The following is a 27,949-nucleotide window of genomic DNA, read 5'->3' as shown; positions in this document are numbered from 1 at the left end:
TATTTTATAGCGATAGAAATGATTGTACAGTATTGTATATTTTTATTGAAAAGAAGAAAAGAAAAAAAGAATGCTGGGAGAGTTTCTTGCGCCGCTTCTTCTATCTCAGAGCGCCATTTGTTTCCGAAGTGGTAGTAGTATCTAGTAGTTATTAGAAATGACATCAAAAAGAATTCTAAAGGAATCAAGTTTGAGAAAATAAATGCCTTTTATGCCTTTTAAACTTCTACCAGCATATCGTATGTTTACAAGTAATTGATGCGGCCACCCAAACTCTAGGGACAAAAACCCGTATTAGCGAAGACTGGTTCGACGAAAACGATAAGATGATCAATGATGCGATTATGAAGCACCGCACCCTATTACGACGTCAACAGCGAGTTAGAGGATCACCTGGTTTGCTCGAGGAGATTAGGAGCAGCAGTGTGGCTTTGCGCACACTCACACGTGAGGCCAAAGAACAGTGGTGGAAAAGGAAAGCCGTATACATTAACTGGCTTTCGGAAACACATCAACTTGGGCTGTTTTATTCTGAAGTAAGGTATTTAATTGAAAGTGCGTCTCGTGTCAATGTGCCATTGAAATGAAACGCACGAAATCTCCTGTAGCTAGTGATTTAAGCGTACCTCCCACGTTTGATGAAGTTGTTGCAGCTATCAAACAGCAACCAAACAACAAGGCGGTCGGTGTGGATGGCATCCCAGGGGAGTTATTTAAGTACGGCAGAGAGAACCAACATCATACTCTCTGGCGGTTATTTTTGCGGATGTGGGATGAAGAACGAGTACCGAGCAGCTTCAAAATCTCGCGTATATGCTCACTTAACAAAAATAAAGGAGACGGCTCCGATTGTAATTCATATCGAGGCATTTCATTACTTTGCGTTTCGGGAAAGTTATTTGCAAATTTCCTTCAGAACCGGCTCATATCACTATCCGAACAAAAACTACCAGAGACCCAGGTTGGTTTCAGTGAAACTATTTTCAGTTTGCGACAGTTGCAGGAAAAAAGCAAGCTTCATCTCTGTTTCGTATACCTCGAAAAAGCATTCGATTGTGTTCCTCGCGAAGACCTGTGGTTAGTCCTCGAGAAATTTAGATGCCCAGAAAAATTGGGAAGGCTTGATCGTATTCTGCACGATGACATGACTTGCTGCGTTTCAGTAAATGGCGAACAGACAGAGTTTTTCCCCGTTACCTGTGAAGTTAAGCAAGGATGTGTCTTGTCACCCATTCTGTTTGCTCTGTATTTTGCTGTGGTGGTTGAGGAAGCCTTGCAGGATATTTCGGACGAATGGTAAGCTGTTCAACCTGATTAGACTCAAGGCGCACACGAAAGTCTCTTATAGTGTCATCACAGAGATAATGTACGCCGACGATCTGTGTTTTGTTGCGGTATCCCCGGAAGGCTTACAAAATATGTTAATGATCTCTCTATACAAAGCCTGCAGTACGTACGGATTAAAAATCAGCGTCAAGAAAGAGGTTATGTCTCTGGATACGCTTCAAACGGCCGGTTTCGCACTCGGTATAAGCCTAGGAGGGGACACTCTGAAACAACTGGACAAGTTTAGATACTTGGGAAGCATAACACCAATACGAGGTGACCTGGATGCCGACATTAACAATAGAATCAGCGCTGCCTCGGCGACTTTCGGAAAGCTGGAGCAAAGATTATTACGGACATAAGCAGGTCCACGAAGATTGACGTATATATGGCAACGGTACTGCCAAATCTTCCCTATTCAGCAGAGTCCTGGTGTTTGTACCGAAGACATATCCGTACGCTGGATAGATTCCACATCAAGTATACATACAATTATGAAAATGGTGCTTCAAAATGCGGCATATGTCGAAGGACCTTAGTTGCCAAGATTGGCTACGTCAGCCACGTTCGGGCACACCAGCGTCCCCCCCCCCCCCCCCTAAACCTTTGCAGTCGCCGTGACCGTGTCGGTCAGGAAGACATCATCATCACTAGTCACTACTAGCTAGCCACTACCCAGTGCCCATTACTTCCAAGTTCCTACTTCCACGAACTAGAGGTGATCGTTAAATCAATGAACTGTTTCTATTAACAGTTTTATATCCGTTAACGAATTAACTGTTTTTCTTCAACGAAAAAACCTGTTGAACATAATAAGCTAATAAATTCATCAACGTCTTCGCCCGTAACTCGCAATAAATGAAGAAATTGAAAGCCACTCGAACACGAGTGACACGAACATATAAGGTACACCACAACCCGCAGGATACTGGTTATTATTATTCAAAAATAATAAACAATTAAAAAAAAATTAAAAAACGAATACTGCTTATCCGACAGTTTGGAACAATCCATCCAATGATAATAAGGTCCATGTGAATTGAATCTTTAATAATTATAATTACAATATAATAATAAATCATTTATTTTCAGGAATTCAGCCACAGACCTACAAACAAATTAATTAATAATTAAAAACAATTATAACGCCTACGTTATCCTAATAGCAATCACGCCGGTTCGGACGTTTGCTGGTTGAGTATCCAAGTGATTTCATGATTATTGTGGTGACGTCGGTAGGAGGGTGTGTTTGGGCCGAAGCCCAAACACACCCTCCTGCCGACGTCCTACCGACGTGGTGTTATGCTTCCCAAGTATCTAAACTTGTCCAGTTGTTTCAGAGTGTCCCCTCCTAGGCTTATACCGAGTGCGAAACCGGCCGTTTGAAGCGTATCCAGAGACATAACCTCTTTCTTGACGCTGATTTTTAATCCGTACGTACTGCAGGCTTTGTATAGAGAGATCATTAACATATTTTGTAAGCCTTCCGGGGATACCGCAACAAAACACAGATCGTCGGCGTACATTATCTCTGTGATGACACTATAAGAGACTTTCGTGTGCGAACCGAAGTTCAAGTGAGTATAAATATTGAAAATGTTATATTCTTGTACTTGAATATAAACTTCAGCGCGAGAAAACAACTAATACCCTAATTGCTAAGTTTAGTTTCGTTTAGTCGATAATTATTTTATATTGGCTTTTTTTTATTACTATACATAACACTTTGCTTACGATACGATCTGTGATGTAATTAACTATAATTGAAAATTGTTCTTTTCCTTTTGAATATTTATGCAATTTAATTATAGCGGCTACGTACACAGATAAGCTTCATTTAGTTTAAGTGTGTGTTATTGTATTTTAAGATTTAGACAACTAAAAAAAAAACAAAATGGCGGACCCCTTATGCCATTGACACAAGTGTGTAATACAGTTAAAGATGCTCTTGGTGTCGGTCGAGCTACACATAGAGGAGACGCCGAAAAAAGTCAAACAAAAAAAAGACAAACAGAAAGAGAAAGAAAGCAATGTAATTTACTGTTTTTATAAAACACTAGCTGACTCGACAGACGTTGTTCTGTATATAATAAATAAAATAATATTTTTATATGAATTTGTCAAATATATATCATAATTTATATATATATATAATAAATATAATGAAATTGTTTCACAGCAGAACTGTCAAACCGTGCGTCAATAAATTCTCTCATAGAAATTATGTATGGACACATCAAAGGAAAAACAAATTTGTTGTTTTTATTTAATTTAGCAGCATTTTCCTATTTATTCAAACTTCTCTGGACTTCGACAAATAATTCAAGACCTAAATTTGCAAAAATCGGTCCAGCCGTTCTCGAGTTTTAGCGAGACTAACGAACAGCAATTCATTTTTATATATATAGATAGATAGATGTGGGTTACTGATAAAGTTATTTCTTACTGTAATAAAAGAGTCTTCAGGAGAGAGAGAGAGTTTTCAGGTAACAAAGAGGAAGTGGCAAGTCATTCCAGCATTTAGTGGTTGTGAACTTGAAACAACAGTGGACAGCTGCACTCCTGTGTAACGTCATTTGTAATCTATACATACATGCTCTTGTGATGTTTATTTCTCTTTATGGAAAAGGAGGATAAACGAGCGTACGGGTCACCTGGTGTTAGTGATCACCGCCGCCCACATTCTCTTGCAACACCAGATGAGACACAGCAGCGTTGCCGACCTTTAAGTAAGGTGTACGCACTTTTTTAGAAGGTACCCATGTCGTATTGTCCGGGGAACACCGCACAAGGAAGCTCATTCCACAGCTTTGTAGTACGTGGAAGAAAGCTCCTTGAAAACCGCACTGTGGAGGACCGCCACACATCCAGATGGTGGGGATGATATCCTAACTTGTGGCAAGTAAATAATAATAATCAAACTAGAAAGACCCCAACGTGCTATATTAAAAATAGCATACAACAAGCCGTGGCGATATTCAACAGACACCCTCTACTCAGAGGTAAACCATCTTCGATTAACAGCCATTCCCAATATACTATCTACAGATAGAGATAATTTACTACCTTCTACTGTCGGTAATTAGCTGTCAATAATCTGAAGCTGTCCCAATATAACTGATAAGTCGTTATTATCGCCTTATATTGGGACATTGCAATTTCCATACAGACGTCTATCGCTGGTAAGCTATACGTCGTCCCATTGACAGAGAGTCGATAAGTTTATTGGGACAGAAAAGTCAATGATAGTTACGATTTTTATCTCAAGTCAGCGATAGACTGAGTATTGGGAACGGCCGTAAGACGATTATTTATCTCCTCTACATTACTTAAATTCCACAAAACCGTAAAATATCAGGCACGAATTTCTTATAGGGCGCTAATATAGGATCGCCCAAGAATGTGTTCTTCCTTTGCTCGAAGAACATAATATTACAAACAAAACAAAAATGTAATATTTGATTGTTTAAAAGTTTTAAACTACGAGGATACATGAAAAACTTATAAATGTACTAAATTAAAACACAATAAAACTAATTATTATACCAACGTTTTTAATTTTCTTTTCTTACTTAGCAAACATACAAACATACACTCACACACACACTTCCATACACACACACGCTAATTTCTTTTATTTTTATTTTGGATAAATATAGGGGAAGAGATCAGGGTACAGGGAAACGATACAGGGAATCCTAGTGTGAGGCCAGAATACTTGTAAAATTAAAGTTACCTACTTAAATTGTACCAATGTAACAGATATTTTGTAACAACTATGTAACTAATATGGTACCCCAAATTATTCTAAAATATAATATCTAAAATATTAAATATATATATATATACTAGCTGACCCGACAGACGTTGTTACAGAAATAATAAAAAAATATTATTTCATAGGAATTTGCCAATAATATTTGAAAACATCAAGAATTATTTCGTAAAAACTGCTCCCTGTTGTTATAATGAAATTGTTTCACAGCGGGACTGTCAAACCGTGCGTCACTAAAATCTCTCATAGAAAATATGTCCATACAAACAAATATTGAAAATAAAAATAATTATGGGTCGCAAATTGAAATAAAAACTATCCTATCTCTCAAGTTGGACTAAACTGCACTCCATGAAGTAATCCCCACTAAAATCCGTTCATTAGTTGAGGAGTCCATCGCGGACAAACAACGTGTCACGTAATATATATATTTTAAGACTAGCTGACCCGGCAAACGTTGTTTTGCCATATAAAGTATAATTCACGCGATAGTTTTATGAGTAATAAAATATTGCCTATATTATAGCCAATGTACCATGTACATCATTTTGTTCTATTGTCAATAGTTTTTGCAGCGCACAAAAATAGGTTTTCGATTTTACACCTTGTGTTACAAAATAGCAATTTTATTACGGATCCCTAATTTTGAAAAAAAAAACATAGCCTATAGTCTTCCTCGATAAATGGACTACCCAACACTGAAAGAATCATTCAAATCGGACCAGTGGTACCAGAGATTAGCGCGTTCAAACAAACAAACACTGCAGCTTTATAATAATTTATATATTATATATATTAAGATATCTATATTAAATTCTTAGTATGTGTAAGAAAGTGTCTATTACTGAATAAGACCAGGGCTTCGTATAGCTATGAAGGGTAGAGGTAAGGAGAATCGACTGTGTTTATAAAAAGTGTCCATCAAAATGCATTAATTTATGGTGCCGCCATTATAGGTAGCATCAGGATAAATCTTAAAGATGCGCCAAATCTATATATATAAATAAAATTGGAGTGTCTGTTTGTAATATTGAAATAACCGTTTTTTACTACATTTATATGAATATATATCCATATAAATGTATATATGAAACATACACCAAAATAACATTTTTTTAAATTTTTGTCTGTCTGTCTATCTGTGTTTGTTCTGGCTAATCTCTGAAATCCTCCTCCGATTTTGACGGGAGTTTTATTGGCAGGTAGCTGATGTAATAAGTAGTAACTTAGCCTAGCTTATTTTAGAAAAAATATTATATTTTAGAAAAATATAATAATATTGCAATGTCCAACAAACGGTCTAACTCTAACAATAATTTATATGGCAAAACAACGTTTGCCGCGTCAGCTAGTATTAAATTGTTAGGATTGAAATTAGTAAACTGTTTTTATACAAGATCTATTTTTAATTATAACTTATTTAACAAGAGTTTCGTGATCTTCGTGTAGCTTCCATTACGGTGAAGGGCAAAGAGAGAACAGATTCTGTAAAGTATGCATTGTCTATACTCTGACAAAGACTAAAGGAATGACGTAGATTAAAAAGTATGCGTACAGAGAACAAGTACTAAATCACTCTAGATGCTCGTTTCCCTATAATAATTCTATAAGGTTATATTCACTACATTATTTTGTACATCGTAGTTTGTAGAAATTTTCAATAATTAACTACTTTAGGTCGACAGTAATATTATTTTTTTAACTCGGCATACTTCAATTCATTTACAATAATTGCTACATTCACCATACTTCATACCATACCATGTGCCTACACCAGCGCCATTGTGGAAGGTTTTGGAACTATTATTAACAGCATAATCTGGACACTTTTTCAACTTTTCTCCCATAAGAGATGATATTCCTTCATAGCTTAATGCGCACTACAGGTAAAATAAAATCTTTTATGCGATAAAGAATCTTTAAACGGTAAAAGCAATTCTGATAAATATTTAGAATGAGTCTTTTGAAACGTAGTCATTCGTCTATTAGAACCCTCGGATTACGCGCCTCGGTAATTCGTCGTAGGCTCTCCGTTTTTTTTTATGGCAGTAAGGGACGAGACGAACAGGACGTTCAGTTGATGGTAATTGGTACGCCCTGCCCATTACAATGCCGTACCACTAAGGCTTCTTGTGAAACTCAAAAATTCTGAGCAGCACTACAATTGCGCTTGTCACCTTGAGACACACGATGTTAAGTCTCATCTGCCCAGTAATTTCACTAGCTACGGCGGCCTTCAAGCCGAAACATGATAAAGCTTACACATTACTGCTTCACGGCAGAAATAGGCGCCGTTATGGTACGCATAATCTAGCCGGCATCCGTGCAAAGGAGCCTCCCACTGGTAATATGGTTATATCTCAGGGTCGTATTGTATTATCGCCTTTATTTGCCATTCGGTAAAAAGTATCATGTATTTTGTTTTACTCGAATTTAGGACTAAGCAATTCGATTCTGATCATCTCATACGATAGGTACGTTATCTGAATGTGTATTTTTTGGCTTAAATCAAACATTATATAATTACTAGCTGACCCAGCAAACGTTGTATTGCCGATATAAAAATCGCGATACAAAAGTAACTGGTGATCGTAGATGGGTGAAAATTTGAAGTTGTATGTACTTTTTAATGCTGACTCATAATCAAACAAATTTAAAACAAAATGTCAAAAAAATTAAAAAAAAATTGTCGTGGACCACCCTTAATATTTAGGGGGATGAAAAATAGATGTTGTCCGATTCTCATACCTACCCAATATGCACTCAAAATTTCATGAGAATCGGTCAAGCCGTTTCGGAGGAGTTCAAAGTTTAACACCATGACACGAGAATTTTATATTTTAGAAATAGATTGTATATCAATTATCATCTGCGTATATGTGACAATTACAGGACAGGATGCAGTTGCAACAGTTAAATATATGTGGTCAAAATAGATGAAATGAAATTCAAGTAATCAAAAAAAAATATTTATTCAAACTAAACAAATCTTATAATTATATTTACAATACTATACTACATAAAATTAAAACTATCATTATGTGTCTAGCGTAGCAAAAATACTGGCAGTATTTCCGCGTTGGATAGATAGGCTGATCCGTTGACCGAGATAGCTGCCAGCGCTTGGGCTTCCAGTAGCCTTATTGATGAGTAATCAAAATAGTCATATCATATATATTATTAAAGTATTTGAATCATATTATACGAGTTGAAAACTAGTTAGTAGTTACCAGTGAGAGGCTCCTTTGCACAGGATGCCGGCTAGATTATGGGTACCACAACGGTGCCTATTTCTGCCGTGAAGCAGTAATGTGTAAGCTTTACTGTGTCTAAAGGGTCTAAAGGGCGCCGTAGCTAGTGAAATTACTGGGCAAATGAGACTGAACATCTTATGTCTCAAGGTGACGAGCGCAGTTGTAGTGCCATTCAGAATTTTTGGGGTTTTTCAAAAATCCTGAGTGGCACTGCATTGTAATTGGCAGGGCGTATCAATTACCATCAGCTCAACGTCCTGGTCGTCTTGTCCCTTATTTTCATAAAAATAAAACTAGTTAGTAAAATATATAACAAACATATTAATTTTTACTATACTTTTCAACCCCACCAATTTCCTTCAGTATCTGTCATTGGTTACTCATGTCTATGTTATAGACACGGACGAGTAAAAAAAGAAGGACTCCGCGCCGTGATATTAGCAAGTGAAGCACCGTTATGCTAGTGTGTGTGCGGTGAGGGGGGATACTAGTTACATAATTTTTTCTCCCTTAAATAATCATATATGGCCACAAATACTTATATAATATCGTTTTTAAACTTGTCTTTTTCACAACGCATGTTGACTATGATGTATGATTGACAATACCCTCTCGACTAACGGCCATTCCTGATATTCAGTCTATCTCCGGTTGTGGCCTACTTGAGAAAAAAAATCGTAACTATGGTTGACTTTTCTGTCCCTGTTATCGACGGTAACTCACCTTCTCGTATACGCTGTCTGTCAATGGGACGACGTATAAGCTATACGATAGAGCGATAGAAGTTTGTATGGAAATTGCAATTCACGCGTTCCGATATAAGGCGATAAGAATTACTTATCGTGTGGACGGCTTCAGATTATTGACAGCTAATTACTGACAGTAGAAGGTAGTAATTTATCTCTATCTGTATATAGTATATTGGGAACGGCCGATAGCGTTATGACCCGGTATACCAATTTTACATATTCAATCACTTTCCGTACTTCTGCATAATGTTTCAGCGAAATGCATTGCTTGAAAGCTTAGCCATAAGCCTTGCCTTCTTTTTGAGTAGAATTAAAATTTGTTGAAGGTACTATAATGAGTTAGTTTATTAAGTTACAGATAAATTGTTTTCCATTCCGTAAGTAAGGCATACTTTATTCTTATTACTTTTGAAAGAGGATTCAAAGAAAAATTTAAAGAAATAAATATTATGACTGTTCATTGTCAGTACATTTATTTAAATTTAATATACGTTCACAAAACTCGTCACCTTTTTGCTCTTAATAGTGATTTTCATTATTATAATACTAGAAATAAGGGATTGCTTGTAACTAATTCTAGTAGGCTTCATAAGATACATAATAGCTTTAAGGGTAAATGTATACACTTCTATGATAAAGTCCCAGCCACTGTTCAGGCATTATCTATAAAAAAAATTAAATGTTTTATAAAAACATGGCTCAGTCGTAAATCCTATTACTCCACTGCTGAATATCTAAATACTCGGACAGCCTGGGACTAGATTGTGATTATTTTATAGCGATAGAAATGACTGTACAATATTGTATATTTTTATTGAAAAGAGCGCAAAAAAAATAATGCTGGGAGATTTTCTTGCGCCGCTTCTTCTCTCTCAGAGCGCCATTTGTTTCCGAAGCGGTAGTAGTATCTAGTAGTTATTAGAAATGACATCAAAAAGAATTCTAAAGGAATCAATTTTGAAAAAATAAATGCCTTTTATGCCTTTTATATCCAGGCTGTCAAAAGCCTCGGTGTCGGTCAAAAATTGAAAAACAACGTTATAATAAGAAACAATTAAAAAAACGAATACTGCTTCTCCGACTGTTTGAAACAATCAATTCAATGAAAGGTTCATTTAAATGAAATTTATAACTCCTACATAATTTTAATAGCAATCACGCCGGTTCGGACGTTTGCTGGTTGGGTATCCAAGTGATTTCATGATTATGTGGCGACGTCGGTAGCGGGGTGTGTTTCGGCTTCGGTTCAAGTAAATCTGTTCCCCATGTCCACTGAAAAAGAAATAGTGTACATTTTATATACTTGGACATGAATAAGACCCTGCTATGACCCTGAAGGTCGATCCTTCTAAGGGGAGCTCCTTTAAATGTAATAATGATTCCTTCATTTTGAGGTCATAATTTTCGTAAATTCTAACCTCAAAATTAATGAGAACGTAAAAATCAGTCAAAGTCTGCTGCTAAATTTATAGCATAAGCTTTCTAAGTTCATTTGTGACTTTAAAAGCTTACTAGGTGGCAATAACCTAACCTCACTTAAAGTTATTATGTCAGGAACGTGTTGTATGTAACACGTCTCATTAAAAGTAATTCGTTGCTCTTTCCTTTTTATGATATCTTTGTCAATTAAACCTAACTTTAAGGAGGTTAGGTTTAATTTGTATTTATAAATAATAATAATAATAATACTAACACACTTTTACACAAATTATCTTGACCCAAATTCGGTATAGCCTGTATTATGGGTACAATACAACGATATACTTAATACACTATACTTACTTAAACATACATAAATAGATATAAACATCCATAACGCGGAAACAAACATCCATATTCACCATATTATAAATGTTTGCACCTACCGGGATTCGAACCCATGATACCATACCCATTCGTTGTTTGTTGATGTTTGTTTCAGAGTCATGGATGTTTAAAATGTATTTATGTATGTTTAAGTAAGTATATTGTATTAAATATATCATTGTCTTGTAACCCATAACACAGGCTATATATGCTTAACTTGGGGCAAGATAATTTGTGTAAAAAGTGTGTCAATATATTCGGGATAGTTGTTCATAGATAAATTATAAATACTCATATATACAAACGAGAAGATTTTTAAGCGTTTTTTGAATTAATATAAGAATTAGCGCAACTCTTACCACGAGCACAGCGAATGCCAGTCCCATCAGGTGTCCAGCCAGTACATCGCTCCAGTGGTGCTTGAAGTCTGAAACCCTGGACAGCATCGTGAACCAGCTCAGCATAACAGCGATGAACTGCAACGTGTGACGAACGACGCGAGTGCCACTCCAACTCATGCGTTTCTCAAGGTACAGCTGCGAAGGGTTAAAAATAAAAATTTAGTTATTCTTCTAATATATAAAATGCTCGTGTTCCGGTGTATTTTACCAAACTCTTCCGACCGAAGCGGCTGAACCGATTTGTATGAAATTTTGTGTGCGTATCGGTATTCGTATTACCATTAAATGATAAGGGTGAGCCACCCCTACATATATTTTTTGACAATTTTATTTTTATTTTATTATGATTCAGCATTGAAAAACACATACAACTTCAAATTTTCGCCCTTCTACGATCTACAACTATTTAGGTATCCCAATTTTTATATTATTCTGTTCCATTCGCAAATCCGCTAAAGGGTTGCAAGATGGCAGAAGTGCCGATATATTTGGTAGGTCTGTATAATGTCATTTCGTGATTATCTAGAAGGCAATGCCAAACTGGCTTCGAAGAAACAGAGATAGGCAATACTACGAGGGCGGCACTGAAAATTTCGGGAATCAAGGAAGTGACACAACATTACTATTTAAAAAAATATTTATTGCTTTTCGAAGTATTCTACGCGAAATTTGACACATTTTTCCATACGATGGAACCAATCATTGAAGCAACCATTCCATTCGGAAGTAAGGGTCTCCAAAATGGCCGTTTTGTAGGCGTCCACAGCTTCTACAGGTGATGAAAATCTCTGACCACGCAATTTATTCTTTATTTTAGGGAAAGTATAGAAATCATTAGGGCTTCCGTCGGTTAGGTAGACCATCCGCCGTACAGCCCGTACGGCGGATGGTCTAATAATTCTATGTTTTCGTGCTTTAAAAACTCTTTTGTTCTGTGCGCGGTGTGAGAACTCGCATTGTCGTGATGGAGGATGATGCGGCGGTTGCAGTTCTCTTTACGGAGTTCAGAAACGACCTGTGGCAAACAAATGCTAGCATACCATTCTGCATTAACCGTTCTTTGTCGCTCAAGAGGAATAGTCTCAACATGGCCGATTTTGGTGACAAATGTGGCCACCATTTTTTTTGCAACACTCCGTGAACGATTAATTTTTGTTGGCTTTAACTCATTTTCGAACACCCAAACTCGTGACTGGTTTTTTGTTTCGGGTTCGTAAGCGTATATCCAGGATTCGTCACCTGATACGATGTTGTATATAGCATTTGAGGATCCTGCGTGGAATCTTTCGAGAGTTCTGATAACGCGAGCCGCTTTTTTCTCTTCACAGAGCAAATGCGGTATCCATCGGGAAAACAACTTTTTTACACCTAATTATTCATGCAAGATTATTTGTATTTGACTCATGCCAATGTCTAAAGTTGCCTGAATTTCGCGGTATGTCACATGTCGATCTTCTTCAACCAGCTAACGTACAGCATCAACGTTTTCTTTGGTGCAGTCACCACCAGTTTTTGGACGACCTTGACGGGGATCATCACTGAGCTTGACACGTCCACGTTGAAATTCAGCAAAGCAGCGATAAATTGTGGTTTTGGATGGGGCTTCATCACCAAATGCAGAAATCATCCGGTCAACACACTGTTTTTGTGTTAAACCACTTCGAAAGTCATAATAATTCATCGCTCTAGAATTTTCTCGAGTCAATTTCATTTTCTCAACGACTAAACTAGTTTGACAAGACCTTGTGACAAGACCGAGAATCTTTTTTTAAATAAATAAATGGTATTCGATTTTTAAAACCACGGAGTTTTCAATTAAAAATATTTTAATATGACAGGAACAGTAGAAATATTCCATTCCCGGTACTTTTAGTGCAGCCTATGTACAAGCCGGCTTACATTCTACCACTCTGCAAAGAGCAGACCACATAATGCTTTTCGTCGGGGATCCAGTATTCTGTGGTCGGATACACTTGGCAGGGCGTATCACTTACTATAGTATCGCCTATTCCTCGTCATGTCAATTTTTCTAATAAAAAAGACATGCAAATTGACCTTATTGATCCCTTTAAGAAACTCAGTAGAATCTATGTTTTGCTATAAATATTGTTGCAGGCATCAAATATAAAATATTTAATATAGTCTGTACCGGATGCTAAATATTCTACTACTAGCTGCCGACAGACGTTGTTCTGTTCATATTAAAAAAAAACTCTTGCGGGTGGAATTTCGCAAAATCCGTTCTTAGCTGACCTCTATTCGGCGAAAGGAATATTCCTAACAAATTTCAAGTCTTTAGCTCTAGTGGTTCCAGAGATATCGTGATGAGTGATATACGTGGAAATCTCTTATATATATAATATATAGATGATATATTAATAATTTTGGCATCTACCATTACTTGTGCTGTGTGAAATTGCTATTGGTTTAATTTCATGACAAAGTTAATTGGGGCAGTTATCAGTATAAAGTCTCAGATAATTTATACGTCTAGATAGAATCTCTTGTTGTTAGGCAACCGATAAAAACAGGCCAGGAATATTAGTTTAGTGTGCGTGACAAGCTACGTCTTACACACGCGATTTGTAAGACACTTTGTGTTAGGGTACGTGCATAGCTCAAAATAGAGGTTAACTGTTGACCTCAATTTTTTTTCGACGTTTTCACAGCTGTCATAGTCTTTTTAGACGTATAAATTATCTAAGTGTGATATTTTCATATCATTTACTACTGACGTGTTAAATGTTTATAGAATTACCTACAATGTTAAACTGATTACTTCATGGGTCTGTATATTTTAGTACAACCTGTGTGAAAAGGTAACATCTTTATGGTAAGTATATTTATTTATTTTATTTATTACTAGCTGACCCGGCTAACGTTGTTTTGCCATATAAATTATTTTTAGAGTTATACCTTTTCTTGGACATGCAGCATTACTTTTTTTTTCTAAAATAAACGTAGCTAAGTTATTACATCAGCTACCTGCCAATAAATGTCCCGTCAAAATCGGTCCAGACATTTTAGAGATTAGCCGGAACTAACATGCAGACAGACAGGCAGACAAAAATTGTAAAAAATGTTAATTATATTTTTTATAATCTATATATTTCAAACAGACACTACAATTTTGTTTATATGTATAGATTTTTTAAATCTATTAAAGTATTAAACTAGATTATTACACTCGTTAAATTATTGTAATTTTTAGTTGTAATAGCGAATATTGGACCTCAAATAGTAGAGGGCTATAATGATTACTTGGGCCAGCCCCTAATCTTATATCTTTAAACGAGCAATTCTTGATAAATCGATCTAGCTAGGATTCATTTTATTTATAATTCTTTTATTATGATTTATTATGACTATTTTATTTCTCTTATGACTCTTTGGGGGCGTCCATAAATTACGTGAGATGTTTAAGGGGGGGGAGGGGGTCGAGTCCAATCTCGTCTAATCTTACGTTGGAGAGAGGGGGAGTATCGGCAAATATCAAGCAATTTTTTTCTGATTGAAACAAAAAAAGATACTATTTTGATCCATTTAATCATATGAACTAGTTGGTTCCAATAGTCTCTCTTGAGACCGCGCATGATTCTCCATGGACTGAATTAGAGTAGATATTCTTTTTTTAATCAAAGTAGTTACGATTTAAGTATAATTTATACAGAAAATTCAAAGAAACACCTCACGTAATTTATGGACGCCCCCTTTCCGACATCTATTGGCGAATAATAATACTATTTTATTTTTGAGAGCAAGAGCTTTAACGACACAATAACACTAAAGCTACAATACCACTTCAGCAGATGGCGTTGTTAAGAAAAATAATATTCATATTTTATCAGTAGACACCGGTTTATATTAAAATGCATATTGCATATGCTTTTGCATATTTAGTACTTTTTCAGAGGAAGTTGCATATTTAAGAAAAAAAAAAAATAAAAAATAAAAATATGACTTTTTATTTTTTTTCCTGTTTAATTGTATGCATATTTAGGTACTTTTTATAGATTTTTGTGCATATTTTAGCTATTTTACTTGCATATTTTGGGCATATTTTGTAGCATATAACCCGGTCTCTATAATTATCAGTACTATGGTTATTATTAGTGTTTAAATATAATATCTAAAACACACAATTTATCAAAAAAAAACAACGAGCAAAGGTATTTCATCCAGGTACTGATTATAAACAAATTGTTACTGGTAATTAGGAACGGCGCGCGTGATGGAGTTTATATCTAATAATTATAACTAATAAGTATAGGTAGAATAATCGATGGACTTACATCATAAACTGAGAATTGATTTTGATAAAATTGAAATAAAATTGGTCGTCATTTGTACCAAATAAAGAAATAGTGGGAGGTCCTTTTTACTTTCAAATGTCAGAAACCTTTTAAATGAATACTTATTTACCGCTAAGTAGACCATGGTGAAGGTTGACCACGAGGAGTGACCGCTGATGAACGACATGTGCATATCTTTGAACCTGTCCAATCTCGTTCCCTGGCAGACATACTCTTGAGGAAGAATGTATCTGTTTTGCCACTCCAAGAGACTGCAATCTATTGAAGGTTGGCATATCTGTAGAAAATTAAAAAGTTTAGATCGTATTTTTTAGGAAGCTTAAATCAAATCAAAATTACATATACAAATTAAATTTGTAATCAAAATTTATGAAAGATGTGGGGCTGTTGCTCTTCTTGTGGATGGAGCCACAGTCTGAGAGTTGCAGTAGCACAAGATATACTAAGATTTACGATCAGCGGATTAAGTGCTCGGACTGCACCCGAGAGGCGCTGGTTCGAGACCCGCATCGTTCATAATTATTTGTTATAAGTGAGGGATATCAGTTTAAAATAACAACTTATTTTAAATTATAAAATATGTTCATATAAATCGCAACAATTTGACTTCTGCATCTTAAAGTGTTCCGCAAGGTTCTATTCTCGGTCCTTTTTTGTTTCTTATATATATTAGAGAGATACCGTTTGTGGTAGATGATAGCCACGTAGTTGTATTGTTTGCTGATTTCCGTGACCTACAAAGGGATTTTGAATTTGAATTTGATGATATTTCACTTATTTTTAAAGTGAAGCGACGTTGTCATTGATGAAAAGGTAAACAATGAATTCTCAAAGATAGTGCGATGGTTCGAGACGACTCGTTTAAAGTGGGTCAAATAAGCGCCCAAATGAGTCGGTCACAAACAATTAATATACATACCCCCAACTCTTAAAAGGAGATATAATAAGAAATAAAATATATAAAAATTAATTCAATTGATCAAATAAGAAGAAAATTTAAAAGGGTTTTAATATTTATAAGACAACACATTTATAGACAGAGATAGCTATGGTAAAATATGATGCCATATATTAGTTTTGCCATAGTAGCTCTATACAACGGCCGGCAACGCTCCTGTGATTCCTCTGGTGTTGCAAGAGATTGTGGGCGGCGGTGATCACTTAACAACAGGTGACCCGTACGCTCGTTTGTCCTCCTATTCCATAAAAAAAAAAAAAAATTGTTTGCGATATAGGAACCTTACGCCATAAGATTTTTGAATTTGATTTATGAAAATAAGGGACAGACGAGCAGGACGTTCAGCTGATGGTAATTGATACGCCCTACCCATTACAATGCAGTGCCGCTCAGGATTAATGAAAAACCCAAAAATTCTGAGCGGCACTACAATTGCGCTCGTCACCTTGAGACATAAGATGTTAAGTCTCATTTGCCCAGTAATTTACTAGCTACGGCGCCAATCAAACCGAAACAGCAGTGAATGTTTACACATTACTGCTTCACGGTAGAAATTGTATTTCATTTTATTTTCAGTGTACATCATTATTTTTCTCTTGAATTATAAAAAATATATTTAAAAATTCCGGGTCAAATACCTAATTGGTAATTAAATGGCTAATACATCAAAACAAACGATTATTGACAATCTTATTATTGGTGGGGAAATAAAATATTATATCTACGCGTGTGGCGTGATATTGCGTGAACTATGACATATAAACTTTAACTTAAATTTGCTGAGATACTGAAAATCTCTGTAGTACATTCTCATTTGGTTCAAGGAGAAAAAATAAACTGTACGTGCGGTTATTAGGTTCGATACGGTTAAGGGCTCCTTCATAGGTCTTGCTACTCAATTTTACAATAAAATATCAGATAGAATAATACAAGGACTCAATGAGCACAAATTTAAGAAATACATAAAAAAATAATCAATATTGATAATAAAATAATGGTTCTTGACTTGTTCTGCGCGGGCCACCTTAAATTTTTTAGTATATATTATTATAACAATTTCGTTATTGTATGATTTAAAAGAAAGGCTGGGAGTTTCTTATCAGTTCTTCTCCTCATGTCAAAGCCCTTTTACGACCTGATTTACTAAGTGTTTAAACGGTATAGGCCGGTGATAGTGCTATGCGGTTAGCCGATTTGGTTGGCCATATTGTCTATTACGACATAGACACTTATGTATGCACGCAAGAAGTTAACCTTCTTTTTCGTAACAAAACAAATCCTTAAAATTATTCGTTCCTCATGCTATTCTACGTTTGTAGAAAGAACAATATTGTAAAAATCGTGAAATAAATTATATATAATATTAACTAATACGGCTGTATTGGCTTGAACCCTTTGCCTGTACTGGATAATGGACGAAGAAACTAAAAAAAAATAATTAATGTCACAAACGTCGGAAAATTTCTGAAAACTTATATTTTTAGATGTCGTTGTGAGCGCGCAACTTAATCTTAATATATATAAATCTCGTGTCACAATGTTTGTCCTCAATGGACTCCTAAACTAATGAACGGATTTTAATGGTGATTACTTCATGGAGTGCAGTTTGGTCCAACTTGAGAGATAGGGTAGTTTTTATTTCGATTTGGGACCCATAAATATTTTTATTTTCAATATTTGTTTTGTATGGACATATTTTCTATGAGAGAATTTAGTGACGCACGGTTTGACAGTTCCGCTGTGAAACAATTTCATTCTAACAACAGGGAGCATATTTACGAAATAATTTTTGATGTTTTGAAATATAAAACAGTTGTTTTTTTACTATCTACAGAACAACGTCTGTCGGGGCAGCTAGTAGTCAAATAAATTTATCTTCAATAACATTAAAAAGGTATACTTACTTAATGTACATGTTTTGTTTTTATGTCAATGTAATTTTTCAGTTATAAACCTATTTAAATATGATTTAAATATTCGTTTATTGTATTTTGGTTTGGTTTGGCCTTGTCACCAATGCTCTAAATAAATAAAATAAACAATCAATGTAATATGTCAGAAATATGTCAAATGTCAATAATTATTGTTACTTGTCAATTATTTATATATAAATAATAATAATCTTATGTTCCGGACGTTTTTTCCCGGTTAGGTTAGGATCGTCCCATAAGAAACTTCGTTCCAATATCTTACAACTATATGAAACGTAATAATGTGGATTTATTATCGATAGAGGAATTCATAAGATTATTAAAATATCTTAATGAATAAGGAAACATGATATCTATGTGGATAACTTTGTTATTGATCGCGTGATATACCAGAAGATAGATTCTCATATTACTATGATTATTTATAAGTCAATAATATTAATTACAAATAAAACACGCAATTCCTGTTTATAATTTTCTATATTTGTTTTCTTTGTAAAAGTAACTTTTTCATAGATAATTTTATTTTTGATAACATTAGGAATACGTTTTAAGATAGGATAATTTTCTCAGTGGGAGGCTCCTTTGCACAGGATGCCGGCTATAGTATCACAACGGCGCCTATTTCTGCCGTGAAGCAGTAATGTGTTCTGAAGGGCGCCGTAGCTAATGAAATAACTAGGCAAATGCGCCTTTTTGTCTCAAGATGACGAGCGCAATTGTAGTGGCGCTCAGAATTTTTGTATTTTTTCAAGAATCCTGAGCGGCACTGCATTGTAATGGGCAGGTCTTATCAATTACCATAAGTTGAATGTCCTACTTGTATCGTTCCTTATTATCATAAAAAAATATGAGCAAACGTGCGATATACAGATTGTATAATCTATCACAGCATATTATCTACTGTAATCGGCCGATGCTTTATTAACTCTTAAATAAATTGATGTAAACAATGTGTTATTTTTAAAGTGATATCCCTCAGTTCAGCGCGGAATGGAAAGAAGCATGCTTAATTTAAGGAAAATTAATAATGTACACAGCCAGAAGATAAGGAAGAAAACAAAACTAACTGATGCCTTAAGCCAAGCACTACAACTAAAGTGGAAATGGGCCGGACACATTTCCCGACTAACAGACGCTAGATGGATCATTCAGACCACAATATGGAAGGGACCTGCAAGAAAGAGATATGAGGGCACACCGCATAAAAGGTGGACCAATGAGATTGGCAGAAGTAACTGGCTCGAAAAAGGGAAATATAGAAAGGAATGGAACTTAAAAAAAATTATAGGTATTTATGTATGTTTATATGTATTTATGTATGTTTAAGTAAGTATATTGTATTAAATATATGATTGTCTAGCAACCCATAACACAGACTATATATACTTATGCCTAATTTGGGGCAAGATAATTTGTGTAAAAAGTGTCTCAATATTATTATTATTATGTGTCACTCGAACGGTTGGCATAGTGGTAAGAGCGTTCGGATGGAACTGGAGAGGTCGCGGGTGCGATTCCCGCATCTTTTATAAATTTTTGGTTTCAAATTTAATTTCTATAAATATATTTTATAACTATATTTCCAATTCTATGATTACATTAAATTTAAACAATTGTTACGGGGTAGCGTACCAAGAATACTGGCAGAATTAAAGAAGCTAGGCTGATCCGTTGACCGAAATAGCTGCCAGCGCTTGGCTTGCCAGTTGCCCTGTTGAGGCGCGAATTAAATAAAGGTAGGTTTATTTCTATAAATAGATGTAACTCTTAAGATATATTACTTACATCAAAGAAATGTGGTCGTAGTCTTCCAATAACATTTTTGGCAATGTTGGTTGTAATTTCAATGAAGCAGGCACCAAATGCGAAGGAAGTCAGCACGCAGTAGAATCCTACCAGCCATACAGGAACGGACACGTTTATCAGACAGATCTTGCTTCCTTCCTTACGAAGATACACCCATTCGCAGATCAGAAACTGTGGGAAAAATGTTACTGTCAGGTATTTTATTTTTTGAAGTGAAAATTTCTTTAGCATCGTTGTGATTGGAAGTCGATGAAACGAAAAAGCGACAGTAAGAGACAGACACATAAATTCATAAGATTTAACGTGGGAGAAAATGAGATAGAAAGCATTACATAGTATTTTGGTACCAGGCGATCATAGTTGAAGAAGAGATAGTCTTATGTACGACGTATCACTACATAAACACCGGAGACAACCAGGAGAACATAAATATGGTAGCGGTGATAGTAATGTCCATAGCGATTGAAATCCTATTGAGTCATCCAAGCAATTGTACCAGGACTTCATATGCAGTTTAGAGGTTCATGCACAATCCAGGTTTCACTTCTGACATGTGTATCCATTAATTACGTCACACGAAATTGATGATTACAAAAGTATTTACGAATCATATAGGTAGTGATTGGCCAACTGACCGGATTTTCAACATATTCCGTCACATCAACCTGAGAATTCCACATTTTATTCCATAGTGTTGTTGATATTGGAAGGAAGTGAAATACAATTCAATAACAATGATTTTCACGTTAAATATACTGGTTAGACATGAGCCACGGAAATAGAACTTCTAGAATATTCTCACTAAGCCATCTAAGTACCGGACGCTATGATGATTGTTATTAATATAAATGTCTTTTTCCTTCAATCTGTTCGTATATAATTTATATCCACGTGATCACGTAACAATTTGTAAATCCGAATACGCGACACAAATAAGTGTATGCTTTATATTATGTATATATGCAGGCAAATCGTGTTTTACAAACGGTGTCGTCCGTTCCCAAGCGCCGATGTTATCAAATATGCCTTGGGCAAATTGGCAACACGTTCATTGCTATACTTTCGATATCGATGGGGTGACCATCATAAAAAAAGGTTGGACAAAGCAGACTTTATTTCAGTTATTTAATTTTATAAAGTGACAAGACCATTTTGTCTTGTTACTTTGTGACCATTTTGTCGGTCGCGGGAGACCTCGTAGAACCTTCATCGTTTTGCGAAAAAAAGGTCCGAGGTCCGGCGAGCATCTATGAAAAGAATAATGAATGTAGAAGAAGCGTGTGAGGTTTGTAAGGATAGAAGCAAGTGGCATTCTACTGTCTCGAATTTGCTAGAAACTGTCATAACCATGATGTTAACACCATGAACAGACATAAATTTATAATGCCTACTACTCGTCTGAGTCGAGTTAGTCAGTCTTTTGTGGGGCGATGTATATGCTTTTATATCAAGATCCCAGAAAATGTTCAAAACAAAAATATTACGATATTCAAAAGAATTGTTAAAAGACGTTTGTGTGGTAAGGGTTACTATAACATAAATGACTTTCCTAATGATGCCAGATGGATACAGATTGGAAATGGTGCCGTACCGCCGGTACTGCCCTCAGACTATTAAATAATAAGTTTAATTGTACAATATTACTTTGTTAACATATTTTTTTATGATAAGAACAGCCCGCTGAGTTTGTTGCGCCCATTCTTCTCAGGTCTGAGGCATTCTTTTTGTAATGGGTAGCTTTTGACTTTCAATAAGTGATGTCACATCCTATTTGGATAAAAATATTTGAATTTGAATCTGCCTATCCTGAAAGGAACAAGGCGTGTGTATGTGTGTTTGTAATTTACTCACCGCTAGTACAGGCAATCCCAGCCCAAACCCTCGCAACATTGTCACTGTCACTGTGTCTTCTCTGTAAGGAAACATTAGACTCTGGTCTCCGCAGAAAAACCCTCGCTCATACGGCACCCATAAGTTGCTTGTTATAATTATAACAGATATTACTGAAACAAAAACATGACATATTAATTGCAATACTCGGTGGTCCAATAGGTTGAGCCGTTGCCTCTGGTTTGATCCTCACCCGCCGCATACCAATGTCATTTCGGTTTTCGAATTGAACCCTTTTTTTATTCGACATCACGACGACAACGCTCTTGTGATTTCCCAGTGTAACCCCCCTGGTGTTACAAGCAAGTACGGGCCGCGCTAATCCCATACCATTGGGTAAACCCCATTTTTATTATAATAAGGGACGAGACGAGCAGGACGTTCAGCTGATGGTAATTTATACCCCACGCCCATTACAATGCAGTGCCACTCAGGATTCTTGATAAAACCAAAAAATTCTGAGCGGCACTACAATTGCGCTCGTCTCATTTTCCCAGTAATTTCACTAGCTACGGTGCCCTTCAGATCTAAACACAATAATGCTAACACATTACTGCTTCACGGCAGAAATAGTGTACCCATAATTTAGCCGGCATCTTGTGTAAGGCCTTCCCACTGGTGAATATTTAGCTCATTTGTCCTCTTCTACTATAAAAAATTGTGGTATTTGGATCCATGCAAATTTTTTTTGAGTCTGTATGTTTGTGTTTGCAATTCAAGAATGTTTTCTTAATTTGATGAGGTAAAGAAGCACTGTCCAGTAAAGGTACAGACTCGCACGATTATCAACTGAACGGAAGTTTACTCGAATCTAAACTCTATCCAGTTTTACTTGATCTAGGGACCTAGATCGAGTAAAAATTTTGCGCGTCGGCCATCTTGGATTTGAAAAATGATCCCAAATTCGGTCTCGGCCCAAATAATAGTTTTATTTATATAAATATTATTAGACGCCATTCAATTTTGTTTACTTTCTTATCGTATAAAACACATTTTAAGTTATTTTTCAAGTATCTTGAGTGTCCATATATCTCCCCATCATTGAAGGAATCCGCATACCATTTGCTTGGACGCGTTTCAGGGCTACTTCAAATGAAGCTGGGTCAGCTGTATCGACTGACAATGGTCAAAAAATTTATAATAATACCGAGCACTTCAACTACAAGCGCCGTACATTCGAACAGTGCTTCCTACCCGTAATGGTTAATGGAGCCGAGACTTGGACGCTGACTCGGCAGCTTGTCCACCGACCACAAGTCTCCCAAAGGGCTATGGAAAGAGCTGTGTTGGGGATTTCTCTACGCGATCACGTTCGGAACACCGAAATCCGCAAGAAAACGGGACTCACTGACAAAGCATAAACCTCTAGGAAGTGGAAGTGGGCCATATTTGTCGTAGGTCCGTTGGAAGATGGGGTAAAAAGTTGTTGGAGTGGAGATCACGAAAGGGGTTCAGGAATGTTGGGAGACAGCCAGCAATATGGACGGACGATTTGATGCGAGCGGCTGGGAAGGACTGGATTCGGAAAACTCAGGTCCACACAAAATGGTCTAAAATAGAAGAGACCTTTACTCAGCATTGGGTAGATCAAGGTTGAAAAAGACTTCAACTAAAGATTTTTAAGTGTTATGATGATATGATAAGAGTTGAGAATGAATTGAAATTAAGTGGAGCCATTATTTAAAATCGAATTACTCGTAGACATAAAAATCGCGAGTGTAAAACGTAGCTAGTACAAACTAAAGTAATAAACCTGGCCTGTTTTCATCGGTTGTCTAACAGCAAGAGGCTCTATCTAGACGTATAAGTTATGGAAGATTTTATATTACAATTTTAGCAGTTTACTTCAAAGTTTCTTATAGAAAGTACATGGTGTTTATGTGGCATCAGATATTTATTTTACGATCACCTTTTAACACTACACGGTAATTAGTTTCTAGAATTTCATTTCATTGATTGATGATTAGATTGATAAAAATTAATGAGAACCAGTCAATAGTTAGTAAGTCTTTTGTTGGGCGATCTATACTTCTACAACATGATTCCAGAAAATGTACAAAACAAATTCAATACCATTGTTAAAAGACGTTTATGTGGTAAATGGTTATCTTATAGAGATATATACTACCAACATTCGATGCGTATTTTATCCTAGAATGTTGATGGCTACTTATTTCTTGGACGTTCCTTCCTTTGAAAATTCGCACAACAAAGCGTGAGGGAACGGCTAGTTATAACATAAATTATTTATTTAATGATACCACAGGTTGGTAATGAAGCGACCACCCTCAGACTATTTCCTTAATATATTTTATCGTAACAAAATTTTATTGAAAAAAGAATCCCGCTGTGATTCTTGCGCCCGTTCTTCTCACTCATAAATTTTCGAATGTGTGGCAGATTTTGTCGTTTTATAAATAATTTAAAATCCAATTTTCAATAAAAGAAAATTATCTGAATGAATTGTATTTGAATAGAATATCAGTCAACCAAAATGGGAACTATTTGAAAATTAAAATTGTTTCCAATATTTTAAAAGGATTAACAACATACAATTAATAATGTCTATAAATTAGTGAATAGCTTATCTTTTCATATCTGTTTCTTAATTTAATAAACCCATTAGAGTTTCGATTTATTTTCCAGGATAAAATTGATAATAATCTTAAGAAACAAAAAATATTTCAACATTTAAGGCTGGGGACCGAGCCAACGGCCTTGAGGTATCTAGCGGAGCTAGGTTATCTCTGCCGTAGAAGATCGCCATTGTTTTAATTCAGAATAAGAAGCATTTTTAATTTATTTCAAACATAATACAATATTCTTAACAAAAATAACAAAACTATATCATGTTAAATAGTATCGGTTAACAGTTAATAATTTTTCATACAATTTTTGTCTAGATTGAACAATTAGCATGGCTCCAACTGTAAGAGTTAGGGGTTTTTGGGCGATTTTTTTTGGCAATGTCAATTAAAAATAGATATGTAAAGAAAAAAATAGTTTTCTTCTCATATTCTGTAGACATATACCGATTTTTTTGTAAACATATAAACCGTTAAGGAATGGTTTCAATTGAAATAATTATGCGCTATTTTGGATATGTCTTGGGATGGCGGTTTTAAAAAAATTACTGAATTATTCAAATAAAACAACAGTTATTATGTAGTAATGTTGAATATCAATTCCTTTAAGACTAAGCTATATGAATGGCTAATTTAGACCAATTACTATGCGGTATCTGACTTTATAAATTTGTCATCATGAAAGAATCATTAAGAGAAAAATTTAAAGAAATAAATATTTTGACTGTTGCTTCTCAATACATTTTCGATAATGTTTTGTATGTTCATAAGCACATTGAGGAATTTTCTAGAAACTGTGACATTCATAATGTTAACACGAGGAACAAACATAAACTTGTTATGCCTACTACTCGGTTGAGTCGAGTTAGTAAGTCTTTTGTTGGGCGATGTATATGCTTCTACAATATGATCCCAGAAAATGTACAAAACAAATGTGTTACGAAATTTAAAAGAATTGTTAAAAAACGTTTGTGTGGGAAAGGTTATTATAGCATAAACGATTTTCTTAATGATACCACGGACTGGGAATAAAGCGAACACCCTCAGGCTCTTCAATTATAAATGTTTATTGTACGATATTACATTGTAATCCATATTTTATATTTAAAAAAAAAGCCCGCTGAGTTTCTTGCGCCCATTCTTCTCAGGTCTGAGGCAGTCTCTTTGGAATGGGTGGTAGATTTTGACGTTCAATAAGTGATTTTATATCCTATGTTGAATAAAAATATTTGAATTTGAATTTGTGATTATTTTTTCATCTCTATATCTTTATAATCTTGTGTTTAACTTTGAAATTTGAATACCCATTGTATATTTTATGCAGATGTTAATATGATGTAACAATTAAATATGTACTTGTAATGTCAAAAGTTTATTATTATACAAGCTGACCCAACAGACGTTGTTCTTTAAAAAAAATATTGTTTTATAGGAATTTGCCAATAATATTTCAAAACATCAAGAATTATTTCGTAATAATGCTCCCTGTTGTTATGTTATAATGAAATTGTTTCACAGTAGAACTGTCAAACCGTGGCGTCACTAAATTCTCTCATAGAAAATATGTCCATACAAAACATATATTGAAAATAAAAATAATTATGGGTCCCAGATCGAAATAAAAACTCTCCTATCTCTCAAGTTGGGCCAAACTGCATTCCATGAAGTAGTCCCCATTAAAATCCGTTCATTAGTTTAGGAGTTCATTGGAAACAAACAACAGGACACTGGATTTATATATCTTAGATAATGACGTTGAGCTGATGTAAAATGCATGCCCTTTTGGCTAATGTGTTGATTGGTATTGTGACTTTTGTTTACTTTTATACACACACATTAGGCAAATAAAGAATTAATATTATTATTATAATTTCTATTTGTGTTTCTCTCCCTAAAATTGACAAGATGAATTAATACTTGACGACCTGTATAGCCTAGTGGTTAGCGACCCTACCTACTAAGCTAGAGCTCCCGGGTTCGAATCACGGTAGGCATTCGATGATGCAAGCATTTATGTGATGAATATGGATGTTTGTTTATGAGTCATGGATGTTTAAATGTATTTATGTATGTTTAAGTAAGTATATTGTATTAAATATATCGTTGTCTTGCAACCCATAACACATGCTATATATGCTTAATTTGGGGCAAGATAATTTGTGTAAAAAGTGTGTCAATATTATATACTTACGTAATATTAGGAATAGCCCATCAATGACCAATTTTCGTAAAATTTTGATGCCAGTTTCTTGTGACATGTTGTTGGTTTCAAGTACACACATTGACTGAAGAATGGCAGTCCCCTACTGTGCTATTTATTGCTATCTGCTGATGTCGATAAACTATCTACGGGAAGAAATGGCTTAAGTGGGTCACTTATATGTATATTGTTTAATGTTGGGGGGAGACACATAACAGATACTTATATGACCCCACAATTCGTCGAATATATATAAATATCATTTTTTTCTAAATAGATTTTTATAGAATTTATTATTTTACCAGTGGGAGGCTTCTTTGCACGGATGCCGGGTTATAGGTACCACAACGACGCCTATTTCTGCCGTGAAGCAGTAATGAGTAAGCATTATTGTGTTTCGGTCTGAAGGGCGCCGTAGCTTGTGAATTTACTGGGCAAATGAGACTTAACATCTCATGTCCCATGGTGACGAGCGCAGTTGTAGTGCCATTCAGAATTTTTGGGGTTTTTTCAAGAATACTGAGCGGCAATGCATTGTAATGGGCCAGTCGTATCAATTACCATCAGCTGAACTTCCTGCTCGTCTCGTCCCTTCTTTTCATTAAAAAAAATCAACTATAAGTAAACATAAAAGTTAAAAATATTTATGGGATGTTAATCGGCGATTGACTTATCTCATGGAAAAGTATATTCTAAAGAAAGTGAATAAACTCCTGAGAATTATGTCTAGGTTGATAAACTCAGTTAAAATTAAACAAAAGTGTAATGAGTTCAATTATGTTCTGATTTAAATCATTAACAATAACAACATGGTCCGTAGTTTTCTTTATCTGTTTATATGTTGTTAGTGTTTTGTTAATCTGATCCCAGTTAACAAGTATACTTATTATTTATAGTTGGTTACTATGATGTATTTATTTCTATTTGAGTCATAATTAATAAGTTCTTGGTA

At 35.3% G+C, this 27,949-nt stretch overlaps 1 protein-coding gene across 1 annotated transcript; it reads right to left on the bottom strand.

Moving 5' to 3' along the window:
- Positions 1-8,057: 8,057 nt before the first annotated feature.
- Positions 8,058-27,068, bottom strand: LOC126978001 (putative phosphatidate phosphatase). The gene is made up of 6 exons (XM_050826733.1): positions 26,989-27,068; positions 22,174-22,325; positions 20,302-20,493; positions 15,734-15,901; positions 11,270-11,446; positions 8,058-10,376 (listed from the first exon to the last, which is right to left on the bottom strand). The coding sequence occupies exons 1-6, from the start codon at positions 27,053-27,055 to the stop codon at positions 10,260-10,262; spliced, it is 873 nt and encodes a 290-aa protein (XP_050682690.1). The 5' UTR covers positions 27,056-27,068; the 3' UTR covers positions 8,058-10,259.
- Positions 27,069-27,949: the final 881 nt, after the last annotated feature.

The sequence above is a fragment of the Leptidea sinapis genome, chromosome 46, assembly GCF_905404315.1.
Source record: "Leptidea sinapis chromosome 46, ilLepSina1.1, whole genome shotgun sequence".
In the NCBI taxonomy this organism is placed as follows: Eukaryota; Metazoa; Arthropoda; class Insecta; order Lepidoptera; family Pieridae; genus Leptidea; species Leptidea sinapis.
The sequence above is the reverse complement of the archived record's forward strand: the minus strand, read 5'-3'. Positions and strand labels throughout refer to the sequence as shown.